The 22,700-nt window shown below is 41.2% G+C and overlaps 1 protein-coding gene across 4 annotated transcripts in view; it reads right to left on the reverse strand.

Annotated features, from left to right (window-relative positions):
• Positions 1-9,448: 9,448 nt before the first annotated feature.
• Positions 9,449-22,700, reverse strand: part of HMGN3 (high mobility group nucleosomal binding domain 3) — a 31,294-nt gene continuing 18,042 nt past the window's right edge. Inside the window, exons 2-7 of one of the 4 annotated variants that reach the window (XM_028158924.2) lie at positions 21,618-21,668; positions 14,486-14,515; positions 11,828-11,878; positions 10,590-10,703; positions 10,385-10,471; positions 9,449-10,056 (exon numbers count right to left, since the gene is read on the reverse strand). In XM_028158924.2, coding sequence (XP_028014725.1) covers positions 10,018-10,056; positions 10,385-10,471; positions 10,590-10,703; positions 11,828-11,878; positions 14,486-14,515; positions 21,618-21,668 — 372 coding nt within the window. In that variant the 3' untranslated portion in view covers positions 9,449-10,017. Of the gene's footprint in view, positions 10,057-10,378; positions 10,472-10,589; positions 10,704-11,827; positions 11,879-14,485; positions 14,516-21,617; positions 21,669-22,700 lie in introns of all 4 variants that reach the window. The other 3 variants (XM_008142739.3, XM_028159017.2, XM_008142816.3) reach the window with 3 other exon arrangements.

Here is a 22,700-nt window from a genome sequence, read left to right on the forward strand (position 1 = left end):
TCCTTACAACTATGGCTGTTGATCACAGTGCTTCCAGGCAAACCTAAAAACATATTTATCCCCTATTTTAAAGTTTAAAATATAAAGAATGTTGATAATTCACCAAATGTCTTATTTTTCTTAAATCTAAACTTATTTTGTGCATCTATCCACTCCATTATGTCTTCTTGTAAAGTCACGCCCAAACATTCACACATTGAAATACAGAGTGTGTCATAAATTACTTTAAAAAATTATTCTTCATTTTGCAGTTAGAACAGTATGTTGAATTTTTAAAACTATCTATGAGCTTTAGTTCAGGAAAGTACAAGGGATGGTAACAAATACTTGTTATGCAAAGTGGGTGAATCTGATGGGGTCCAGTACCACTGTTTTAAGTCCTGGAAGCTTTTCTTTGACTGGATCCCTCTTGTTGCTGCAAAATGTTGTTTTCCATTTTCAGTTATTTCCCCCTTTTCTTTGAAGATAGAAAAGAGCTATTCAGACCACCTTAAATTTTTCTTCATCTTTTTCAAGTCCCAAAGTGTAAATGGGGTGATACCTTGTGCTCACCAGGTTTGGTATTCCAAAGCCTTTCTGGCTGTAAGTATAATTTTGCATGGCTCAAAGTTAAAATCTACAGTCCCAGGGAACCAGCCAAAAGATGGCAGCAGCTCTTCTGCAGTCTTTTCACTGCGGCCTCTCGAGTGCCCCTGACCAGCTGTGGGACTGGTCCTGCTTCATGATCTGTGGGGCCCCGTGTGTCTCCACCCCCAGAACTGGGGCCTGCTGCACTCTGCATTCCAGCCGTCACACTAATTCACCAAACTAATTAGGCTAAAGGCCCATAAAGGCAGAAATCTGTTGGAGTTTAGTCTCATTCATTTCTTTCAGAAAAACTTGCAAGGAAGCTCCTGTCTGCTTTTGGAACGGGGACAGAATCTCAAAGGTTTGGCATGAGAAACAGTTGAAGGTGCCAACCTTCCAGGCCAAAGATTCTAGTCACAAAGACTCCCAATTCAACCTTTTCCCTTGAGGCAAACTTCAAAGTATGCAGGACCCAAAAAAACACACACCCCTCATATAATGAAAATAAGCCAAGGGATAACACACTTAGCTGAGACTTGCTGAAAACACTTTTCTCCCACCATACCTCAATTCTCTCTGCCTCCAGACTGCCTCGTGGTACTTAATTACTTGTAAGGAGGACAAAGGCAGGTTTCCTAATGCTTACTTGCTTCGTTCCACTTGGGCCTGCAACGTTTTTTGTTTTGTTTTTTACTTGTGTTTTTAAAAAACTTGTTAAACAAAGCTATAGCTTCCTATGTGCCAGATACTGCTCTAAGCACTTTAAAATATTAAATCATTTAATTCTCATAACAACCCTGTGAGATAGACACTTTTCTTATTTTTATTTCATAGATGAGGAACTGTGCAAACACTGTTGCCTATTTTCCTTTAGTGGTGGTTTTCCCCCTTTGTTTTATTGTATTCTCTTCCCTTCCCTTCCCTTCCCTTCCCTTCCCTTCCCTTCCCTTCCCTTCCCTTCCCTTCCCTTCCCTTCCCTTCCCTTCCCTTCCCTTCCCTTCCCTTCCCTTCCCTTCCCTTCCCTTCCCTTCCCTTCCCTTCCCTTCCCTCCCCTCCCCTCCCCTCCCCTCCCCTCCCTTCCCCTCCCCTGCCCTCCCCTCCCCTTTTCTTTTTCTCTTTCTACATAAGGTCCTAGGAGAGTGCATAATTATGTTTCTAAAACATTTTTAATGATTGAAAAAAATCAGAAAATGACTATAGCAGAGATCAGAAGAAAGCATAATCTCAAGACACAATGTTTGGAGTTGTTTTTTTTCTTTTTTGTTTTAGGTGAAATATAAGCCACTTAGGGAAGTCCAGAGAAAGGCACAAATAAAACCTTAAGAGATTCTTTTGGCCATTAGGCTCAATTGAGCAGAATAAAGCAGCTAAATAAACCAGAGGTTTAATCTCTTAGATTTCTCTTTTTATATGCTCTTGGCATTGCCTATCCCTCACACTGCACGCCACTCACCACCCCCTCCCTCCCCAAACACACACATACACAATTGCTTACCTCCAGGCTTTTTGGGAGTGGCAAGAGAAGAATAGCATCCTCACTACCTGTGTAAGGGCATTGTTCACACATCAATGGCACACCCTGAAAGAGCAAATTTGGCGACTACTGCAGACAGCCATTCACACTTTTTGCTTGCACTTATACAGTACCATTTACCTGGAAGCTTTTGTGATGTTTTGATTAAAATTTAATGTATATTCAGCTAATTGGTTTAGAAAATTACCAAAGTGCTTGCAAAATCTTGAAATTAGTGGTCTGTTAAAATTAGAACTTTCCTATAGGAGCATTTTGAATTGTGCAAAAGGAGAGTATACAGGAGCAGCCCTTGTTACATAGATCTTCCCTTAAATAATTTCTGTAGGGTATTGAGATTTTCACCAGTTTTATTTTAGAATTCTGAAGCACATGTTATTTAGGTTTGGATTATTGTCAATTATCAATTAGCGGAGAGAGGTGTGGGACTGCTCTCTCTCTCTCTCTCTGAAAGCATTTTTTCCATGCCACTGGAATTGTACAGCAGGCCTCCTATTAACAGGGGATGTGGCAGTCTTGCTACTTGGAACAGGGAAAAGTTGATGAGAATGCCCTTTCTGTCAGAACTCTTGGACTTCTTTATAAAATTAATTAGTCCACTTAATGGCCTTACAAGATAAAGTGTGAAAAGGAGGACCTATGTAAAACTTTCAACAATAAATATTTTTAAAAATTAAAAAAAGAAAACAAAGTGTGGAGTATTCAACATCACTGAATCTTTCTTTCAGGGCACTGTGTCTTCTTTTGCCTCAGAGTCTTGGTTCTGAAGTTTCATTATTATTGTGCAGAACTGCAGTTAGAGAAAGGAGACAAGACTCCGCCTACATTGCTCCCCAGACCTACTTACCCTGGGATTCTTTTCATTTTATGTCCCTGATACAAGCTGGTTTTCTTATCAGCAAGATGCACAAGCTCTGAGGCAGTCTGCCAGCATTTAAATTCTACTCACTGTATCACCTTGGGCAAGTTAGCTATCTATCTGTTCCTGAGGTTCCTTATCTGTAAAACAGGCAAAATGGTAGGTCCCATCCAACTCAAGAGTGTTAAATATTCATGTAAAAGGAGAATGCCGCTTGGTATTAGCCAACTGCAAAGTCTACGGGCACAGTCCCCAAGACTGTCATCATTTCTGACATCAATCGCAAGTTCAGGGAGTTCTCAAAACCAACCCCAGGTTTGATAATGCCATAAAATTGGAAGGAGTCACAGACCTCACTGAAAGCTATTACACATGTGGGTAAGTACAGGGAAAGGATACATATTAGAACACGCTAAAGGAAGAGAGTAATGGGGGCAGAGTCTAGGAGGGTTCCAGAGGAAAGCTTCCATTGTCCTCAGGACAAGTCATCCTTCTGGTAGGGATGTGTGTGATAATACACATGGAGTACTGCCAACCTGGGATGTGCATCAGAGTTTTGGAGTCCAGAGTTTTTACTGGGGCTTCATTACATAGGCATGATTGATTGAGTGATTGCCCAACGGGTTGAACAAAGTCTCCAGTGCATTCCCCCAACCCCCACATTCCACCTCTGTCCAGAATTGAATAACATGAATAACAAAGACACTCTTATCACTTGGGAAATTCCAAGGGTTTCAAGATTACTTTTCTGGAGCTAGGGACAAAGCCAGACCTTTCCTGGGTCAGGCCAAATTCTTTACTACACAGCCTGGCACAGGGTAAGTGCTCTCCTGATGTGTATGACTATCATTATTAATTGTCCTCTTGCTCTGATAAGAGGATTAAAGAAAAACATTTCCCCCACTTCTAACTTTTTATGAAAATACGCATACAGAAAAGTATAAGGAACCCTTGTATACCTGCCACAAGATCTAACAATTAACATTTTGCCATATTTGTTTTATCTATGCAGATGGGTATATGTGCACATATGTTACATCTATCATATAAATTATGTATATAATTATTTGAAAGTTCCAGCTATCACAACCCTTCATTCCTAAAAAAAACAAAAACTTCAGCACACATTTCCTAAAAATAACCATAATTACATTTTAGAAAAACTAACAATAGTTCTCTAATATGCAATACCCAAACTATATTCTAATTAAAGGGAAAGTATAGGTTGATTGAGGGATCCAGTTAGCTGCCAGACTCCTCTTCCCTAGACATCATGCTCATCCTGCCTCTTCCCTGGGGAAAAAAATCTAGGGCGGCTCCATGTTTCTTGCTGAATTAAATCCAACAACTGACCCCCACTCAAGGCTTCTATGAGCACATGGATCTCCCATTCCTAGCCTACAATATCACACTCCCACATGCATTTACATAACATTCTCCAGTGCTCACTGTGCTAGGCATGGTCCTGAGTGTTGGATGTTCACAGTCCATTCCCATGCTTCCCACCATCAACTTTCTACTCCAGCCATGGTGTCCCTGTCCTTCTGCACAAACTGTGCACACTGATGGCTGGGCAGAGTCATCATGCCACCTTTAGAGACCCCCTGATTCACTGGCCTTCAAATTGTGTTCTGTTGGTCCAGCCAATGAGCCTTAGGAACGGCCTCAAAGGGTGAGGTCATGGCCAAGAAAGTGTGTCATCCACACCCAGAAGGCCCCACCAAGAAAGAATGACTGGTATCCTACTGCTTTAAAAACAATGGTTTCAACAAGCCATTAATAAAATCCAACCCAATCATTTTACAAAAGAAATGGAAGCAGGAGGCAGTGAATATCTTAAACATGGTTCTGCCAAAACCGGTTTGGCTCAGTTGATAGAGCGTCAGCCTGCGGACTCAAGGGTCCCAGGTTCGATTCTGGTCAAGGGCATGTACCTTGGTTGCGGGCACATCCCCAGTAGGGGGTGTGCAAGAGGCAGCTGATCGATGTTTCTCTCTCATCGATGTTTCTAACTCTCTATCCCTCTCTCTTCCTCTCTGTAAAAAATCAATAAAATATATTTAAAAAAATAAAATAAAAATAAAACATGGTTCTGCGAGATGAACCTACTCCAGGAATGTTTCACTCCGCATACTTCCTCCGGCCTTTAGAAAGGCTGTTACCTTGTCTGAAGGATCCTTCAGCTCCTTTCTGACTCATTCACACCTCCTTCATAAACGGGAGCATCTATGCTTTCACCACTATTAAATCTTTCCCCAACTGCTCAAGATGGTTCTCTTCTCTGGTCTAGAGTCTTTTGTCTGATCTTAACACATTTAACACTTAATTTTATACCCTGGAGTCTTTTGTTCCTTTTTTATATATTTTAGTTTTGCCTCCTCAGAGATCAGTAATACTTTGAAAGTTGGGAGAACAACGTGGACTTACAATTAGTTGATCTAAACATTCCATAAACATTCACTGAGTAACTACTATGTACACGCACCAGGTAAGTACTTGGAAGACTATAAGGAAGAAAAACTCCCTGCCTAAAGGGGCTCAAATTCTACTTGAGGAAATAAAAAAGAAACATTGTTTTACAGCAGTGGACAGAATGAAATAAGTACAAAATTTAGGTCAAGAAAAGTGCTGTGTGAATGCAAGAGGAAAAGCAACTCATTGTGTCAGAGAAGATCAGTAAAATTCTCATTTGCTTCTCTCCACCATGGGGAACAATGTAGACACTCAAGGATTTTACTGTGTCTCAGTTTTGATGAATCAGTATTAAACTTTCTATTTAAAAAATCTGGAAGTGCATATGGCCAAAGGCCTGTCTTATCTCATAAGAACAAAGCCAAAAATGACATCTCTTCTTGGGGTTGTTAATACTACTCTAGCAAAGTGCTCAGAACACAGTAGCTGCTTAACAGTCACTAGTTAAATGCAGCTTGTGGGACTTAGTATGTGCTGAATAAACCAGTTTTAAGAGTACCAGTCATTACCCATTTCTCAAATTGAATTCCATCAAAAAGAGTGAATGCATATTTTTAAATCACCTTATCCTGATTTAGAGCCTACTATTGGAAGATCTTAAAAATTCCCCGGGGGGGGGGGGGGGGAAACAATTCTTTGGAATTCAAAGGAGACTCGCCTCTAAGAAGGAATGGATATCAGATACTCACAAAGTTCTATCCCAGTTCTGTGATTCCCAACTCTGAGACCCTCTTCCTTCCATCCTCTACTCCCCTCAAATACTGTTTTACCTGCCAGGTCATTCAAATTCCACAGGTCATTTTGTGACAGACTGGACTCTTCTAGTAAAAAAGACAGCTGTGTAAGAGCCACAAGAAATACTCAGGGCCAATTATTTCCTGGAAGTACAACTAAACTTCCTTTATACCACGTCCAAATTGTCATTTGTTGGTACTCTATAACAACCAAGTGAATAATACTTAAAAAGCCATTCAATAAGTTAAGTTATTTAGTTTCTTGTGGGTTTGTGGCTAACATCTTTCTAAAATGGACTCCATTAGAGGTACAAGAAGGATGTACTGTGGAAGAGGTTAGGCTTCAGTAATGGTTCTTATTGAGAAGTTGAGACAATCTCCCACGCCTGCTAGGACTGGCAACCTAAGGAATAGCACTGTACCTCTAATCAAGAGTGGAGTCCTTGCCTGGCCTCTATGGCCCAGTGGTTGAGCATCGATCTATGAACCAGGAGGTCATGGTTTGATTCCTGGTCAGGGCACATGCCCAGGTTGTATTCTCAATCCCCAGTGTCGGGTGTGCAGGGGGCAGCCGATCAATGATGCTCTCTTATCATTGATGTTTCTCTCTCTCTCCCTCTCCCTTCCTCCCTGAAATCAATACAAATATATTTTAAAAAAAGTGAAATCCTCTAAAAATTGAGGATAAGAAAAAACCTTTGTTCCATGACCTGTTTCAAACTCTTTAACTATGTAAATGTACACTCAAAATTTTATGGGACAGTTCACTAGAGTTGGACCAAGGGTCTTGACTTTTGGTTCAGATGATCTTTTCACAGAATTTAAAAGTAGGAATTTCAGGGCATTTGCCTCTCAAAGCCCTCTCTTACTCCACTATGATTACAATCTGTGGGGCAGTATCCAGGAAGGATTTGAGGACATCACCTATGATTGTACAAGCAGTTCATTGCTTAACTACAGGGGTGCCATTTAACTCAAAGTCATTATAGATGCAAAGGGCTATTACAATTTTCCAGCAAATGAACACACACATGTTTGGAGAAGGGAATCCTTTTCCTAGCCTGTATAAATCCACCAAAGGGGTAGCAATGTGGCAGTAATGGGTACCTCCCACCTTCTATGTGTTTGCAGTAAGTACATCCATCAAGTTTTCAAGTTCTGGGTTATTTTGGTAGCTGTCTGCTCTATAGTCCCTTGCTTTGTCAATGTGGTAATAAGACCCATAAATTTTAATAGACACATATCCATGGCCTGCAGAACCCATGTTTGAAATAAAAGTAATGGCATCAATGGACACTGTAAATAATAATGATTTAAAACAGTGACTTCCCAGTAAAAAAAAAACAGGGGGAAAAATCACAATTCACAGAAGAAATTCAAATGACCATTAAACATATGAAAAACTCATTTTACTTGTAGTAAAATAAATTTAAATTTAAAATAGTAAGGCATTATTTTTCATTTATGAGACTAAAATAAGGTAAGAAGAGATGACATTTGCACGCTGTTGACAGAGTGGATGGGCACAATGCTTTTGGCGATAGTCAAATGTACCTTCCGCTTCAGACATTCCACTTGTAGGAAATTATTGGAGTAGAAATATATAAGTATGCAAAGCTTTGTGCACAAGAATGTTTATTGCAGTATCAATAGCAGCATTGCAATATTTGAAATCTGTCTCCAATTACAATTTATTGGTTGAATAATTATTAATAGGATGTATATTTCCTTCCTTTAAAAATCATGTGTACATGTTTATGTATGCACATATCTTCATACACACATATGCATAGTCACAGAGAAAATGGTGTGCAGTGATTACCTCTGGAACTCAGGAATGGGGGAAAGGAAAACTTTGACTTTTTCCTTTATTTATTATTGTAATGTCTGATATTTTAAAAAACTACCTGCACCTTTATAATTTTTTAAAAAAGTAAATCTATGGAGTTTATATTCCACTTCTGAATTGGAAGCTAGCCAGCAATACACCAAAAAATATTGAAAATATTTTTATGAAGTGCTCACAGGATACCAACTATTTTTTTCTTGGGGGTAAAAGTGGTTTTCAGCACATATAACACTCATCAATTAGGATACATTGCCTAATCAGAAGCAAAGGAAACTTTGAATGAGATTATTCTGTGTACTAAAGTTGTTATCTGCAGTAGATTAATGATAGATTAGGGACAATGACACAAAATATAAGCATGATGGAGGGATCTGGTTTTGTTGATAACCACAACAGAAAAGCATCTGAGGCTCTGAGGAACAGCAGACTTTTGGCAAGATTCCCTGAGCAGCACAGACACTATTCACATCTTAAAAATTCAGGAGGTCTTCATCTAAGAGGAATCCCCAGAATTCAGCTTCCCTGAGTGCTCATGCAGTTACTAAACTTCTCGGGAAATGTAAGCGAACAAAGAAATTTACATTTGTAAAATAGCTCCTCTGTTCCTAATACAGCCATGTCCTTCCAGATACAGAAGGCCTTTGCTATGGTCTGAATGTTTGTGTCCCTCCAAAGTTCATGCTGAAATCTTACCACTCAAAGATGATGGTAGTAGAAGTGGGCTTTGGGAGATGCCTAAGTCACGAGGGTGGAACTCTCGTGAGTGGAATTAGTGCCTTTATAGAAGAGGTCCCAGAGGCTCCCTGGCCCCTTCTGCCGCCTGAGGATACAATGAGAAGTCTGCGATCTGGAAGAGGACCCGCACCCTACTGAATGGCACCCTGATCTCGGACTCACAGCCTCCACACCGTGAGAGAGAAGTTTCTGTTGTTTATAAGCTACCCAGTCTGTCATATTTTGTCACAGCAGCTTGAACAGACTAAAATAGACACTACGTATAAAATTCAAGAGACCAGGTTCAAGTTCTGTTTTTCTTCTTCCCATGGGCCTGAAGTAAGTCACATACTCTCCATGTCCCTATTTCTTAGCCTAGAAAGGAGCTCTAATAATACCTATGCCAACTCCTTTCTCAGGCTGCTCCAAGGCTGAAATGTGGTCACGCTGGGTAAGTGTTTTCAAAGCTGCGAAGTCCTCAAAGAATGTGACTCAGTATTATTTTGAAAGTGGGGACTTTTCAAGGATGAGCCTGAGTTATGGTTTTTCACAAGTTCTGGTTTAGCAGAACACTATCTGCTTACAAGGACTTCAAACAAAGTGGTGTCTTATTGTTTTATATATGGTAATCATTGCAGGCCACTTCGGGTATGAAGTGTTTTAGATGTGATTCCACACTGGCACTCACAGATGACTTTATTAAAATAGTGGCATTTTTAAATGCCAGAAAATTAAGAAACAATTCTACTTGACTTATTAGAGATGCCCTCAGGGCACAGACTGCAGAAACTCTGTACATCTTCTGCAAAAATGAAACACTGCCTAAATTTAGTGAAAACACTAAGAAGCAGGTATTTTGCAGGCAAGAACACCTTTTTATTTTAAACCACAAATAGTCAGCAGGTGGCCACAACTATCCATGTTTCATTAAAATCACATAAACCTAGGTACAAAAGCACCACTGATTATTGCTCTAGAAAAACTGCATGAAAAATTCAAATATGCACAGTAAAAACACCACAGTATGCACAGGACTACATTTTTAAAGCGAATGCATGGAATGCTGAATCAATTTTACACACAGCTTCCAATGTTAAATTTATTTGACTTGAGGATGATGGAAATCTCCAAAAAGATGTATTATAAGAAGGTAAAATGTCCATCCTTATATATTTTTGTATGCCAACTAGTTGAGTTCTAAAAAATTAGCATTTACAAAAACTTGGTAAAAATAGCTTTTAAAAGTTGTCCCAAGAGGTACATAAAATCAACCCCAAGTTTTCATGACAATTCATTCTCCCTCGTTATCTACAGATTCAGTTTTCTGTACCTGTGGGGGAAAAAAGGGGGAAAAAATATAGTTACTATTAAAACGACTATAAGCCAAATAAAAGTCCACCCTGCCAACACACACACTTTAGAACATCTGTTTTTTAGCAGCTCTACCCACAAAACCTATTTCAACTCTGGGTGTGAAACAGACAAGGCAGGAATATATTACGCAAACACTTTGCTGCATTTATTGCTTTCTGCTTTTCCAACGACCGCAGAAGCTTTCCCTGCAAGCTCCCACTGCTCCGAAGAAACAGCACCACACCACTATCTGATTCTAGTCACTGCAAACATGCAGAATTTTCTACTGTACCCTTAACTCTCACTGTTTCAATCTGCCCCTTTACTGACAGTGTGCTGGGTGGGGTACCTCTGGAGGCTGAGACACTAACAGTTGAGCGAGAGATGTGGATCTGCAATAACATTACAGGCAATGAAAAGAGACATTAAGAACATGCTACCAGCAGCTGAAGGATCCAGCAATTTCTCAAGACACTGATTCAATCAGTGGGAGGTATTTATGCAAAGTACCTCTTCAACTTTAGTTTCACCATTTTCAGATGGTGCAGTACCTTCCTTTCCAGCTTCCTGCTTCTCCTCCTTCTTCCCTTTAGCACCTTTGTTAATCTTTGTTCCAGGTTCTTTCTAACGGAGGATCAAAGCACAGACAGAGTATGTTAGACACGGTGTGCTGTTAGCTAAAATAAGTCAGTCCCCGTCCAAACACAAGGTAAAGCACAACCATGGCCAACTCGGTGGCTTTTGGGGGGAAAAGGAGAACCCAGTTTTTCTGGGCATCAACTGAGTTCTGCGGAGTCTCTGAAAATGTTAACAGGCTGCTTAGAGTCCATTGGACCTTTCCTTCTGCGAAAACACGATGATCCCCCTCGTGTTTTTGTTTGGTGGACCTCCTCTCCTGATGAGGTGGGAGGTGGTTCTGGCACGGAGAGAACAGCAGCAGCTGGTGAAGGATGAGGCAAAGCCAGGGAAGAACCCAGCACATGAAACACCTCACGTGGGGACACGGGCTTGAGTGACTAGAGAGCTGAGAGAGAACTTGAAAATGAAGACCCAGATCCTAGTTTTAAGACCAAGCTACAGAAGTGAGCGCTGCTTCGGCATCACCTGTTCACCCCACAGCACACAGAGTTTCAAACAGTCCACAAGACGGGACAATGCTCTGAAGGGCAGAGTAGAGAAAAGCCAGGTTGGGTCAGTTTCTGTGCTTTAGTTTCCTCATCGGCAACACGGGCTATTGGTACCTACATCAGTAGGACTGATGTGAGGGTTATATGAGGAAAGCAATCAGAACAGGGTCTGGCATTGGACAGGGCCATATAAATGTTTGCTGGTTTTAGTCATTAGGTGATTATTATGAGTTATCAGACTGGCCGACGAAGACCAGTGATGTGGAGTCAGGAGCCCTTTCCCGAGGTCCTCCGCTCTCGGCAGTAGGACCGCCCACGGCCAGGACCACCCTTCTGAGCACCGTGTGAACAGCATGCTCCCGAGGAAGTACCAAACCCCCACGGACACGAGGCTTCCCAGAGCGTCGTTCGCTGGCTTTCTTCGCTTTACTGACCAGCTGGTAAAAGCATTAAACTGTGCTTCACGCCTGTTGAGAAAGCCTGTAGCAGGGTTACAGGTTTTCAGTCAGTACATTTAGCCTGACGCATTACATGTGATCTTTCCTCAGATGACTTTTGGATATGAAATTATAATTTATTCATTGTTTAAAAAGCTGAAGTGGGAGTGGGAGCACCTCTTACCTTAGCAGATGCTTTTCTTGCTTTAGGTTCAGGTTTTGGTGGAGCAGGTTTCTGCAAAGACAAATTAAATTATGTGAATGCTGACAAAGGCAACCCTCAGTACAACGCCCCCCCCCCAAAAAAACAACAACAACAACAACAACACACAACTAAACCAGAAAGACACAGAAAGGCTACAAAAGACAACAGTGCATTTTGACTATGATTTTGTTCATTTAAAAAATATTTCGTTCTATTTTCAGCATCAGCTAACAGCATAAAACTCTCTGCAATTTCATAACTACTTTCATCTGGGCCCTCAAGTGAACGGCAGGTGAGATTTAAAAGCCGACTCATTATTCCCGAGTCCAGAATAGCTCTTCTCCGGGAACAGGTTAAGCTTCTATCTCTGATGCCTGGTACTTCCTTTTATCACAGCACAGCAGCAGGAGGAATGACTCAGGCTCTCGGCCAAATGACTCAATGAATTCGGTCACACTAGCCTTCCCAACAGTCTAGGAGTCACAGCATAATCACAGGCAAAGCCCATCCGGTAATGAAGACTGCTGCCTGGGAAGGATTTCAAAATCCTTTCCAAACCCTTTCACCTCTGATGTAGATTTCAAGTCCTGGAGCCAAGCACCCTCTTACTTGCATCGTCTCCAATGCCAGCTCGAGGTGAACAGAATCTCCTGCCCACCCAGATGCTGGCTCATTTTGCCCCTAGAGTTTCCTGTTAAGGACATGATTGTAATGAGGAAATGTCTATTGCTAGCCCCCGAAGTTTAAGATTTTTCACAGATCGCATTAACCAGAGAGCCCACGAGGCAACTATGTTTCTGTTGCCTCATATGGTTCTCCTTCCCATTCCCGTGAGCAGTGCCGGCGTGCCCTGTGGTCCCCTCCACACAGGGCCCTGAGAGCCGGCGGCACATGAGGACGCCGGGGGAAATAACCAGTGTAGACCTCTAGTTTTCTATAGCTATTTTAGGGTAAATATTTCTCTCATTCAGCTAGGAAAAAATACATGTACATCTCTCCTGGCACTAGGGGGGATGGTTTTTTAATAGAAAACACTGGCCAGGGTCTCCCGCTGTGGAGAAAAATACACGTTCCTCCCCAAGGCCTCTAGGTGTTTCGGGTTCATACTGAATCTGGCCCTTTTCATCAAGGGCATAAAGTAAAATTGTAGACAGTTCAATTCCTGAAGGGTGGGCTGTTAGACATGACCTTTCAAATGAAAAAAGAAAACTGAGCTTGAAAAGTCAGGAATGTTTTTATTCATCTTCTTACCACTCTAAATCTGTGTCTGTTCCCCAAATACAGCAGCTTGCATGGCCCCCAAACTGTCAGGATTTTAAGTTTTATTTTTAGCTTTGATATATTGTATTAATATACACTTGTTTTCTCAATTCATAGCGAAGAATTTCCCTTTCTAGTATTTCTGTAAGACAGCCTCCCCCCACCCCCCACCCCCAACTCAGCATTCACGTGTTTTGATGGGACAGGAAATGACGAGGTTTCTAAGTTTTGGGTATTATGTGACTTACAAGGTCTATCCCCTTAATGCGCTAGAGATCCATGGAATACAATGGTTTTCAGTAAAATCTATAGTTAAGCTAAAGAGAGTTTAAACTAATGCCCGAGCCTCGCTGGAAGTTACTCTGAGACAGAGCACACCATCTTTGAGGGGTTTCGGGAGAATCTGGAATAACTGTACACACACAACCGCACCTCCCAGCTCTCCCTCTGATACCACTTCTTTAGGCTGGGACTCGTGTGAAACACTGGCTCACTCAACTCAAACCCAGTTACACTTCTGGATCTGTGACCGGTCCTAATATCCATTTCCGCTTTGATTTCCTAACCTGTGCCAGGCACGGGTGTTGGTGGAGGATGAATGCCATGCTTCCTCAAAGGCCAAAGGAGCTTGCAGCTCCTGTATGATCTAGTATGGGGATATAAGCTGTCAGCTGAGGTCAAAGCCTTTCCCTTACATCTCAGTGGGCAGTGTGGGCTGCTGGTATTTTAACCAGAGAGCCAGGCTGACCTGTCTTCGCAGAATGAAGACCGGACACCAATCAGCAGCAACAGGGAGGAGCACAAGAGCCAGCGAGGAGCCCAGTGTGGTGAGAAGAGCTGGAAAATGCTCACCACCGAGGCCTGGCACACCTGCCATCCCTGCTTTACTGATCGAACCCTCACCTCTTCCCTGGGCCTGGCCCACAAAGACAGACTCCAAGTGGCAAAGTGGAATCATTCCTTTTTCAAGGATTCTCTAGTTCTGGAATGAGGCTAAAGCATATGGAGTCAGATAACTTTCAGAACACTTTGACTAAAGTATGAGTTGTAGACAGAGAATCAGAATTCTTGTCCACTTTAGCACATCATAGGCTATGACTTTGCTTAATGTACTTGTTTTGTTTCAGAAATCTAGCAATGTCAAACAACTTCCTGAGCTTTATATTCTTGGTAATGGGGCTGGGCACTGTTTTTCACGGACACATCTGATCAAGGGAATTGCTTGGCAACAATGGTTGAATTTGCTATATGCTGTGACCCACGTAATTTCCAAAAAGCACATGAAAAACTCAAGGGAAGCTTCCTTCTGCTGCTCTGCTCTGGACACGGGGAACACGGACTCAGAGGAGCTAATACCAGGGGTTCTAGAGTACTCACCGCTGACAACCTGGCAGACCGTCTTGTGGGCTACAAAGGGAATGGAAAAAGACATATTTTTGATGATTATGATGCCATTGTAATAACCTGGTTATTATTTAACAGGAAAGGAGGCAAGGGAAGACTGGATAGACGCATGCCCAGTAAGGTCTGAGTGACGTGGGAAGGCACTTGCCTGTCAGTCACACCTGGAATCTCGTCAGTGGTCAGATGGGCGTGGCCACTGCCAGTGCTTGGGGGGCGGGGGGAACTGAAGATTCCAACCAAAGGAAGTTCACTCTCTTTCTCTCTGGTGCGCGGGGTTCCGGGCTCTCCCGTGGCAGCGGGTGCGCTCCCCTGTGTCCATGTGGCTCATGGCCATCTGGGACTACACAACGGACTGAACCTGGACTTTAATTAGCTTGGATGCTGAACCACACCCAGTAGCAACATGGAACGAAAGCTCTGGACACTGGCCTTACTTTTGGCTTTGCTGCACTCCCAGCTGCACCTTTTCCAGGACTGGCTTAAGGGCAGGGACTTTGGAACCCAAGAAAAGTAACTTCATGCAAATAAGGCCTTTTCCACACCCCATCCTCCCCTGGGGGCTTCTGAAAAATGCGTATTTCAGCAGTACCCCAAGAACCTCATTCCCACTCATGAGTGGGAAATCTGGCCCAGTAACTCCTCCTGCAACAATTATATACAACCAAGTTGATTTTTAAAAATTCTTTCTTGATATCTTATATTTGTTGAAAGAATGTAATGTATGGCTCCCATCACGCTCTCCAGGTGAGTACAGTCACTCTGGGCACCCTAATGCTCAAGAGGAAGTTTCTGAAGGGGTGTGGGCAAAGAAATGGCCTCTACCGACTAGGGCGTGGCGACTAAGGAAAGAAAAGGAAGATGTGTTTAGGCTCCGAACCATAATCTCTACTTTTCATAATCTCTACTTTTGTGATAAAATTGACAGCGGGAACATTGAGGTGCTATTTAAGAACTAGCTTCCAGTGTGACTCTTGTTCCTTACAAATGGAACTAAAGCTTGTAAGTTAATACAAGAGACTTATATAATTGTGTAGAAACCAAAATAATAGGAGGACCCGGCCTTGTTACTACGTTAGAAAAGAGAATGACAACAAATCTTAGGCAGTTAATGACAAATGTTTCCTTTAACCTGAAACAAAATAAACACATTTATGTCTCTACTAAATGTATATGTTTAAAGATTTAAATAGTCTCACTAATCTTTTCCTTTATTTTGGAAGTTTATTGAATTTAGAGAGAAACTGTGCTGAGAATGATGTGTTTCAGGAAATCTTTTCTTCTTCAGTGATGGTGCAAGTTAGCAAATAAGATGGCAAAGAAAACTTAAAATAACAGAACACTTCCAGGCATTTTAGAAATAAGCACACAGAATTGATATTCCACTTACCACCAGCAAAAGATGGCTCCCCAAGGGATTTCACATTCTAAAAGTACGACTGCCTTTCTTTACACGTCCTAGAAGTAAACACTCCACGCTTTGTGTCTGTTTTATTCCCTGCTCTAGCTCTAGTAGAATAATATGCCACTTAACATATTGTAAGTGCACAATAACATTTGCTCAAAAAATGAACTCAAGCTTTTTCCTAATTCTTGCTGCCTTATGCAGACTTTTCCTCATTCCAATAGCTTAAATGTTTCAAATAATTCTTTAAGGAAGTTAGCAAAAATGATCAGTAGCAGCCCATGCCATGAGTGCAAAGAATCATGAAATCCTTGAAGTTGTGCTGAGGTCAGTCTAGGTCAGCTGGTCAGGCCAAACTGGAAGAAATATTTCTTGCCATCTCTACATCTAAGAAATTTCTTGCTGAAAATAGCCACAGGAAGCTAAACTCATCTTTCTTTAAACTACAGAAAAAATGAAGGGCCAGAGCCTTCATGAATAGTTTTAACCCTGGGGTCTCAAGGAAAGATCAGAGCTGGACTTCAGGCGGCCAGCAGAATGAGCCGGGACTAGGGGGCTGTGCAGGTTAAGTGGTGGCTGTGATATGTTCACTGCATAGGGAAAGGGGATGTACCGCTGGGCATCCTAACAGCACAGGGGCCTGCCTGTGTCAGATGCTCCCCGGGGAACACCACCGTGTCTGTTAGGGGTATCATGACAATGCACCACGTGTCACTGGAACCAGAACCCAAATCCTGTGATGCCTTTCCCAGGGTGGGGAGTTGCATAAATTGGTATTATGGAAGGAAAGGCAACATTATCAGTTAAACCGGGCAGCACGTGGTGAGTTGTTCTTCAACGCAGAGTCAGAGCATGGAGGAGCAAGGAGCACCTGGCAATTACCAAACAGAGCTCAGCTTTGATGCTTCTGTGTGGCCTCAAGAACTACTCCCACTGTCTCACAGTAAGGCCAACTCAGCATGAAAGTGCTTAGAAAGATAGTCTAGGAGAGGAAACGTGGCAGCCTCTACGCTAAAGAGGGTGAACAGACCTTGTGGTTCCCTCTCCACTTGTGTACCACGCTGGCCTCACTGCACTGTTCGCCTCATCTGTCTCACGCCTGTGCCCCTCCTGCACAGGACCTTCCTCTCTAACAGGAGCTCCAGTGCCTGCTGGGCCCTCAATAAACGTGGAGGTGGACACTAGAAATGTGCAGCAAGTGTGCACTTGGGAGGGGTGCTAAGGTCACCACCTCATCTTACTGCACTTCACAGACGACTGTTGTCATGAACAGCAAGGCAAGACCCTCGACCAGCACAAAGATTATGACTCCCTGAAGGCTCCAGTGATGGCTAGCATTTTTAGCAATGAAGTCTCTTAAAATTAAGGTCTGTACGTTGTTTTTTAGGCATAATGCTCTTGCACACTTAACACATGACAGTATAGTGTAAATATAACTTTAAAAAAAAATCCTCACCTGAGGATATATTTTGATTTTTAGAGAGAGAGAGAAACATTGATTGGTTGCCTCCTGTATAAGCCCTGACCGGGGATTGAACCAGCAACCTAGGTGTGTGCCCTGACCAAGAATCGAACACACTACCTTTTGGTGCATGGGACAACGCTCCAATCATGAGCCACCCAGCCAGGGTGTAAATATAACTTTTATATGCACTGGGAAACAAGAAAACTCATATGACTTGCTTTATTATATTTGCTTTGTGGTCTAGAACCAAACCTGCAATGTCTCCGATGTATGCCTGCACTCAGTCAGGTCCTATTCAGTGTAGGGCCTGAAAGGGGCTAAATATGTTAAGCATTACTCATCACTGCCTCCCTAACCAACTCGCTGTCCTGATAATCACTGAAGTGAGGCCAAAGCACATGAAAAATTCCCCCACATTTGCTATTGCTCCTTTCCTCCCAATGTGAACACCCAAACACACAAAGAGACGGGGTGATGTCAGAGAGCCCTGTGGGATTTCCAGAGAGACATTCCAGCCAAAGCCCTGCTCTGCGGGGCCTGGGAGCTGCTCTGATGCAAAGGCTCCCTACCCTTTTATAATCCAGGTCCAGTACCGGAGCTGGAAAATCAAAAGCCTAGGAAATTAATGCAGAAACAAAGTTTGTTTCTCTGGGCTGTCTAAAGTAACTAATCTCTAAAAAGCACATCTTTTACTGTAAAATCATTTTATGACTTCCTGCCTACAATTTACCAGCTCTTCTTTCAATGCTATTAAAAAAAAGAAGAAGAATTTTCTTAAATTTTCCTTTCTGGGAACCATCAGAAGAGATTTTCTCTTTCACTGAAAACAGTGGAGGCTGAGAGGAACCTTTCGCTCAATCAGCAGAACTGGGTACATGTGCGAGTTTCACATGCTTGGTGTGCACCTTCCTGGAAAGTTCTACTAGCGTTCATAGCCTTAAAATCTGTAAATGACTGGACTATATTTATTAGACATAAAATAGACTAGACTGCTATTTCTTTCCCCTTTGAAACACTCGAATTTGAAGTATTCATTTGAGACTCAGGTTATTGGGCAGGACCACTATGGAAATAAAGATAGTAAGAATTTCTCTCGATTTGTTGATTGTGAATCCTCGGGAAAAGTGGCCAAAAGAATGGTCCTCAAGGAAGGAAGGAAGGCTTTCAGAATGATAGGTCACCAAGAGAGTTACAGAACAAGATGAGGATTTGTCACTGTGGTATATAGGTGCTGGTCACAATGGAATTATTCAGTATTCATTTACTAACTAGCTTATCATTCCCTGGGTTGGAGACAATTCTGGTGAAGGCTACTCTGAAAGACATGGATTCTTTTACTTTTATGTCCTAGAGGCAAAAGCAACATGAAAGTCTAATCTTGTTATGACAAGGTTCACTGGGATAAAGATAGCTAGATTCAAGTAGAATCTTTGGACTTTGCTGAATACTGCTTGAAGCATATGGGTCATTCCTTTGGAATCTGTAAATATGTTTATTTTTTATGAGATTTCTTCATGCTCCTGAGCCTGACCAGGTACTTTAGAACAAAACTCAAAGTTCAAGCTGCTTTTAATTCCCCCAAACAAATGAGGAACTAAATAGAAATGACCTTTGCAAAACTGGGAGGTAGGGAAAGATGTAAATCAGCGCCTTAGCAGAGAAAAAGCACTGGATGCTCAGAGTGTTACGATTACCACAAGAGGGGCATGAGGACAGAGGACTTGGAAGCGGGACCTTTCCTGGTTCTGCAATTCACGGGTTGCGACACGTGGGAAAATCATCTATGTCTCTTGAGGACACTGTTTGCATTAGTGAAAACGAAGACAATAACATTGCCTATGATCTAACAGCACTTCTCTGACATTCGCTATCCCCTTCCCTTGTTTTATTTTTCTTTATAGCAAATATCCCATTGTTTTATTTTACTCTCTCCCCTGCTAAAATGGAAGCTCGATGAAGGCAGAGATTTTTGTTTCTTTTGTTCACTGAGGACTCTTGCAGAGCCTAGAACAGAACTTGGTGCATATGGGTGCTCAATACAGTTCTTTCAAGGAATGAATCTGTTTTGCTCTCATTTCAGGGTTATTGTAAGGTTCAGAAAAAGTAATGTATGCAAAAGGGCTTTGTAAACGGCCACGTGTAATGACTGTAATATATTGTTTTGGTCATTTATTGCCTAAATACTAAGCTGAACCACACCCTGCAAATATCACGGAAGGAATAGAAGCTTTTTAAATCCTTGGTAAAATGATCCCTTCGCTATAGTCAGGGCCGTGCACACTCAATGGCCTAACTAGAAAATCTAAACAATTCAGTGGGGGTAAAATCAATCAATAACTGTTTGACAGTTCTTACCCTAAACCCTAAATCACTAACTCACCCACTGACCTTTTCACTTTTCAAACAATTGTGTTGATGTCTTGAAGAGATATCATGAGTTTTAATTTGGTTTTAGTTTAAATGACAAGTAGACTCTTGTCTAGTAAATATTTTTGTTAACAATACTATAATACATATAAAGATATTAAATAGAATATTAAAAATAATAATAAGTTAGAAATAACAATACAGGCATACCTCTCAGAACACTTCAATAAAGTAAATATCTCAGTAAAGCGAGTCGCACAAGTTTTTGATTTCCCAGTCCATATAATAGTTGTGTTTACAGTCTATTAAGTGTGCAATAACATTATGCCTATAAAAACAATGTACATATTTTAATAAAAATACTTCACTGCTAAAAGATGCGAATCATCATCTGAGCCTTCAACAGTTGCCATAAACCTTCAATTTATAAAATATGCAAGATCTGCAAAGCCCAATAAAGTGAATCACAAAATGAGGTGTGCCTGTAATATAAATAATAAAAATTCCAGGGCCAAAGCAATATGTATGAGACAGCTGTATAAGCAAAATTCTTTTACATATATTCTAACCAGCGCTATTGCTTTTAGTGAAGAAGGATCGAAAAGACTGTTTTCACTATTCAAGATCTATTGTGTGCAGTGGTTTCTAGATTTTCTGACTGACAGATCAATTTCAATAGCAATCCCTAGGGAGAAACCCAAATGCATTTCATGCCCAAATCTAAAAACATTAACGTTCGTTACACTTAGCCAACTGTCCTACAGATTATATTTTTCCATTTTCAAGAAAATTCAAACATTCATAATTTTTTGGTTGGTTCTAACATTTGTATAGTGACTTGATTTTGGATCACAAACTTCACCTCTCAAACTGTTAGACTGAATGCTCGGTAGGTGGATGGTGGGGATGTGGTTATAGGCAGTTTTGTTTTGCTTTTAAATTATTTCTTTATAGATTCTGTTAAAGGTTTTCCACTTGGCTGAATGAATTTCCTTGTACAAATCCTCTGTAGAGATTTTACTACCATGATAAACTCTTCTGGATTATTATCTACAATATGAATCACCCAATCAAAGAATCTTTAACTAGACATTGTTTTTTATCTATCTCACGACCCATTTTAGTTTATAAGTTCATTACTAAGAGCTGCAGTTTTGCAACACACTGCGAACTCTGTGCAAAAATGAATGACTGTCACCATAGTTACCAAAAAGTCACTTGCTACTTTTTCATCCATCTCCTTTAGAAGTTCATGATATTACCACAGCAGGTCAAATGCAAGCATTTCTTCCAAGATCCTAGCTGTTTGGAGGTTTCTGTATATTAATACAGAGCTTCTTTGAATTATTGCCTAATTAACTATCCTAAGCCCTAAGACTTTTTCTGATTTAAAAAACCCAACTTTTTAGTATTTTGACATCTTGTGTATCCTTCCATAGCTTTTGGCTTTAGACATGACTCCTTAGGCAAATTTCAGAACCTAAAAAGTAATATATAATTCACTCACTGGAGCAGAGAATTTATTAAATCAACAGTCTTTGATTTCCTTGCTGTGAAAGGCAGACTTTGTTCTCCTTGATGAATTTACCTATTATCTCGATTTTTGCCCAGAAGGAATTCTCAGTATCTGCTTTAATAAGACAGCAGGACCCACAGGTAGAAACATAAACAACACAGTAAGTGGAAAATGACTCATCTGTGAACCGACTGAAATATACCTAGGCCAAGGGAGACTACACAGTGACACTCCCTGGCTCATGTAGTCTCAACAGCCTTGTACAGGAATAGTATTCATTCAGATGCAGACAATCATAACAATATTAAAAATTCCAGTTACATAACTGAATACAGGATGTCAAAGATACACTTACCTCCTGTTTAGTTATTTTGGATCCATCCTTGCCCTCTGTATTCTCTGGAGACTAGAAAGAAAATATTTCAGTAAATTGTATTTAAATTGGGAAACACACATTAGAGGGAGATATTTTTTTTTAAAGCTATTTAAATTATCTGCACCACATATACCAACAGATACCTTGTGGGGGAAAAAGTAAGTTTATAAGAGGATATGTTGTTTACACACACACACACACACACACACTGCATAACTGCTCTCATTTTTAAACAAGGAGTGGTGATGAGTCCTTGTTCTCAATGTACATTCACCCTGAGCAATTTTCATTCTTGTGGGTTAAAGAACAGGAACCCAGCAGTCAGTGGCAGGGGTGCCTGGGATCCGCCTGCATGTTCCAGTTGCTTTGGTTCTCTGAGATGAGGGCAGGATGTTTAGCTTTGATTTCTAGCCCATTTCTTGATATGACTTGACTTTATACTTATTATTTTTATAAAATATTACTATTTTTTGCCCTAGCCGGTTTGGCTCAGTGGATAGAACGTCGGCCTGTGGACTGAAAGGTCCCAGGTTCTATTCCAGTCAGGGCACATGCCTGGGTTTCAGTCTCGATCCCCAGGAGGGGGCATGCAGGAGGCAGCTGATTAATGATTCTTTCTCAATATTGATGTTTTTATCTCTCTCTCTCTCTCTCCTTTCTTCTCTGGAATCAATAAAAATAAAATTTAAAAAAAGTTACTATTTTTTTATTATCATCTCCAGCATCTCTGCCGCACTCCCAGCTTCACAGGACAGCCAAGAGCCCTGCCATCGAGCTGATTTGCTCCCTGATGTTAATCCTCCCCTGTGCAGCACCCACCCACTCTCGTGACGGTTTAAACCTGCCTCTTTTATAGGCTTGCATACAACGGGGAAAGTATATTTAGATTTACATGACATACGAACTACCCCAATATATTTTTATATGCCCCAATATATTTTTATTGGCTAAGACAATAAGTAAGATTAAAACAATTAGAAAATTAAACTACTTAATATATGAATAGAGTTCCCATTAGAAAAAAATACAAATAGCAAACCAATGTTTGGCACAACATTTGGC

Source organism: Eptesicus fuscus, chromosome 10, assembly GCF_027574615.1.
Source record: "Eptesicus fuscus isolate TK198812 chromosome 10, DD_ASM_mEF_20220401, whole genome shotgun sequence".
Lineage (NCBI taxonomy): Eukaryota > Metazoa > Chordata > Mammalia > Chiroptera > Vespertilionidae > Eptesicus > Eptesicus fuscus.